The sequence below is a fragment of the Cebus imitator genome, unplaced genomic scaffold (assembly GCF_001604975.1).
Source record: "Cebus imitator isolate Cc_AM_T3 unplaced genomic scaffold, Cebus_imitator-1.0 Scaffold214, whole genome shotgun sequence".
NCBI lineage: Eukaryota > Metazoa > Chordata > Mammalia > Primates > Cebidae > Cebus > Cebus imitator.
The window spans coordinates 2,772,420-2,776,144 of record NW_016107529.1 but is presented as its reverse complement, the minus strand read 5'-3'; the positions used below and the strand labels follow the sequence as shown (position 1 = coordinate 2,776,144).

General features: G+C 43.9%; 1 protein-coding gene across 1 annotated transcript in view; it reads left to right on the top strand.

The window, feature by feature from the left end:
* TXNDC12 (thioredoxin domain containing 12) overlaps window positions 1–1,619 on the top strand; it is a 38,146-nt gene extending 36,527 nt beyond the window's left edge. Inside the window, exon 7 of the mRNA XM_017548776.2 lies at window positions 758–1,619. Within this exon, the coding sequence (XP_017404265.1) occupies window positions 758–837 (80 nt within the window). The 3' untranslated portion in view covers window positions 838–1,619. The remainder of the gene's footprint in view (window positions 1–757) is intronic.
* Window positions 1,620–3,725: the final 2,106 nt, after the last annotated feature.

Sequence of the window (3,725 nt, the reverse complement as noted above, 5' to 3'; positions counted from 1 at the left end):
GGGCATGGTGGCGTGTGCCTGTAATCCCAGCTACTCAGGAGGCTGAGGCAGGAGAATTGCCTGAACCCAGGAGGCGGAGGTTGCGGTGAGCCGCGATCGCGCCATTGCACTCCAGCCTGGGTAACAAGAGCGAAACTCCGTCTCAAAAAAAAAAAAAGATTTTTGTAGGACTTCATAGTTGATAAAACACTTTTATTATCCGTTCTCCCATTTAATTTTTTTAATCCAGTTTCTGTGGAATCTCCCATTTAATTTTTCTAATCCTGTGTGAAGTGAGTAACGTTATTTCATTTTATAAATGAGGAAACAAGTTCGAAGAGATAAAGAACAGCTGGGCGCAATCCCAGCACTTTGGGAGGCCGAGGCAAGCAGATCATGAGGTCAGGAGGTCAAGACCATCCTGGCTAACACAGTGAAACCCTATCCCTACAAAAAATACAAAAAATTAGCCAGATGTGGTGCTGTGCGCCTGTAGTCCTGGCTACTCAGGAGGCTGAGGCAGGAGAATCACTTGAACCCTGGAGGCGGAGGTTGCAGTGAGTCGAGATTGTACCACTGCACTCCAGCCTGGGCAACAGAGCAAGAAAAAAGAAAAAGAGTTAAATGACTTGCCTGGGCCCAAATCCAGAGCTAGATCTTGAGTCCAGATCTTGTACACCTCTCATATATCTTCTGAAACATTTAAAAATGTACATTGGTTGTCAAATGTCAAATATGACTTACTTTCTACTTTTTTCCCCCAATCTTAATTTCACAGTTGTTCAGGGGATGAAGGAAGCTCAGGAAAGGCTGACGGGTGATGCCTTCAGAGAGAAACATCTTCAAGATGAGTTGTAACATGAATGTGCCCCTTCTTTCATCAGAGTTAGTGTTCTGTAAGGAAAGCAGCAAGGGAGGGAATACTGAGGAATCATCCAGAACAATTAAGCCGACCAGGAAACCTCATTCCTACCTACACTGGAAGGAGCTTTCTCACTGTGGAAGAGATCTGCTAACAGAAGCTGGTCTGCATGTTTGTAGATCCAGTAGAGAGTGGCAGACTTTCTTCTCCTTCTCCCTCTCATGTAAACGTCAATTTGTCATTGAATGTAAAGAATAAAATCTTCTGACACAAACTTAAGCCACTTGGAGGTTTACTCTTTGCACTGAGGTATTTGAGTCTTTTCCCATTTCCTCCCACTGTACTCACTTTAGTGGTGAAAGGAGACTAGTAGCATCTTTTCTACAATGTTAAAATTGCAGAAATAGCTTATCATTAAAAAACAACAATAAATCCTAAGTGTAAATCAGTAACTCTACCCCCTCCCAAGGATATTAGCCTGTTTTTTCCCTTTTTTCTCCTGGGAGTAATTGGGGGCTTCTTCCCAAATTTCTACAACCCCTTTCCTCTTCTTGTGCTTGAGCTTCCCTGTTTGCACGCATGTGTGTGCAGGACTGGCTGTGTGTTTTGACTCGGCTCTGGGTGGAAGCATGCTTTTCCTTGTTACTGTTGGAGAAACTCAAACCTTCAAGCTGTAGGTGTAGCCATTTTGTGAAGTCATCAACTGTATTTTTGTACTGGCATTAACAAAAAGATAAAATATTGTTCCATAAAACTTTAATAAAACTTTAAAAGGAAATGTGCTGTGATGGCCTTTTTGTTATTGGAGAATGGAGGGAGGGATGGAGATCACCTAAGGTCCTGGAGGACCTGAGGTTGGGAGTTTGAGACCAGCCTGACCAACATGGAGAAACCCCATCTCTACTAAAAATACAAAATTAGCCAGGCATGGTGGCGCATGCCTGTGATCCCAGCTACTCAGGAGGCTGAGGCAGGAGAATCGCTTGAACCTAGGAGGCGGAGGTTGTAGTGAGCCAAAATCACGCCATTGCACTCCAGCCTGGGCAACAAGAGCAAAACTCATGTCTAAAATAAAATTTAAAAAACCTTTCCTGCCACCTCTCATAATAGTATTAATGGTAGGAAATACTGGAAACTCAGTCTTTGCTAAGTGCTCTTCTAAGTGCTTTATATGTGTTATCCCATTTAGTTGCACTTCGGTACTCCTCCTTACAGTCCTGTGAGACAGGTACTACTGTAATCCCAGAGTACAGAGGAAGAATTTGAAACATGAGGAAGCCAGGACACAGGATAAAGTCAAGATCTTTCCATGGCCTTTTAAAAAGCTGCCTTCTTCAACCTCATTTATTCCCATTCATGTCTTTGCATTATGTGTTGTTGTGACACCAAATCCTTTGAGTTTTCCTGACAACACGCTGTTTTATGCTTTTCTATCTTTGTTCATCTTGTTTCCTCAGCCTAAAGTATGTTCTCTTTCTGTTCTTCGTTCACACCCATTTTGAGCCACCTCTTCCAGAGAGTCTTCCTTGATCTTTCTCATGAGGATAAAATGTCCTTTCCCCAATTCATCTATCATAGCCCTGGACCATTTTATATTGAAGTAACCCAATTGCATCTCTGGGGCTGTCATCAGGTGGCCATTTGCCTCCAGGGCAGAAGCTAGTCCTCTATCCTGTGTACAAAGGTCCTAAAACTTTTGAGTGACTTGCCAAGGTCTGTGGTAGGTTCTCTTCATCCATTCTCTAAACACCATTGGTGGTCCTGTGGAATAGGTATTAGTAGCCTCATTTTATCTTAAAAATTTTTTTTGAGACAGAATTTCACTCTTCTTGCCCAGGCTGGAGTGCAATGGTGCAATCCCAGCTCACTGCAACCTCCGCCTCTTGGGTTCAAGTGATTCTCCTGCCTCAGCCTCCTGAGTAGCTGGGATTACAGGCATGCACCACCATGCCCAGCTAATTTTTTGTATTTTTAGTAGAGGCAGGGTTTCTTCATGTTGGTCAGGCTGATCTCGAACTCCCGACCTCAGGTGATCTGCCTGCCTTGGCCTCCCAAAGTGCTGAGATTACAGATGTGAGCCACTGTGCCCGGCCACTAGCCTCATTTTAGAGAGAACTTTAGAGAAGGCAAAGACTAGCCTTCAGGTTTTGTTTTGTTTTGTTTTTGAGATGGAGTTTTGCTCTTGTTGCCCAGGCTGGAATGCAATGGTGAGGTCTTAGCTCACTGCAACCTCCACCTCCCGGGTTCAAGCAATTCTGCCTCAGCCTCCCAAGTCACTGGGATTACAGGCACCCACCACCACGCCCAACTAATTTTTGTATTTTTAGTAGAGATGGGGTTTCACCATGTTGGCCAGGCTGGTGTCAAACTCCTGACCTCAGTGATCCACCCACCTCGGCCTCCCAAAGTGCTGGGATTTCAGGCATTTATCACCAAGCTTGGCAGCTTTCAGGTTCTAAACTAAATAAATACTGGATTCTAACCAGCACTGTCTGATTCCAAATTTATGCTTTTCCAACCACATTACTTTCTTTACGTTCTGAGGTATCTCATTGGAACTGGAGATTTTTTTCTTTTTTCTTTTTTTTGAGACAGTCCTGCTCTGTTGCTCAGGCTGCAGTGCAGTGGTGTGATCTTAGCTCACTGCAACCTCTGACTCCTGGGTTCAAACCACTCCTGCCTAAACCTCTAAGTAGCTGGGATTACAGGTGTGTGCCACCACACCTGGCTAATTTTTGTATTTTTTGTAGGTATAGAGTTTTACTATGTTGACCAGGCTGATCTTGAACTTCTGACCTCAAGTGATCTGCCAACTTTGGCGTCCTAAAGTGCTGGGATTATGGGTGTTTGTCACCATGCCCAGCCATTTTTTTTTTTTTTTTTT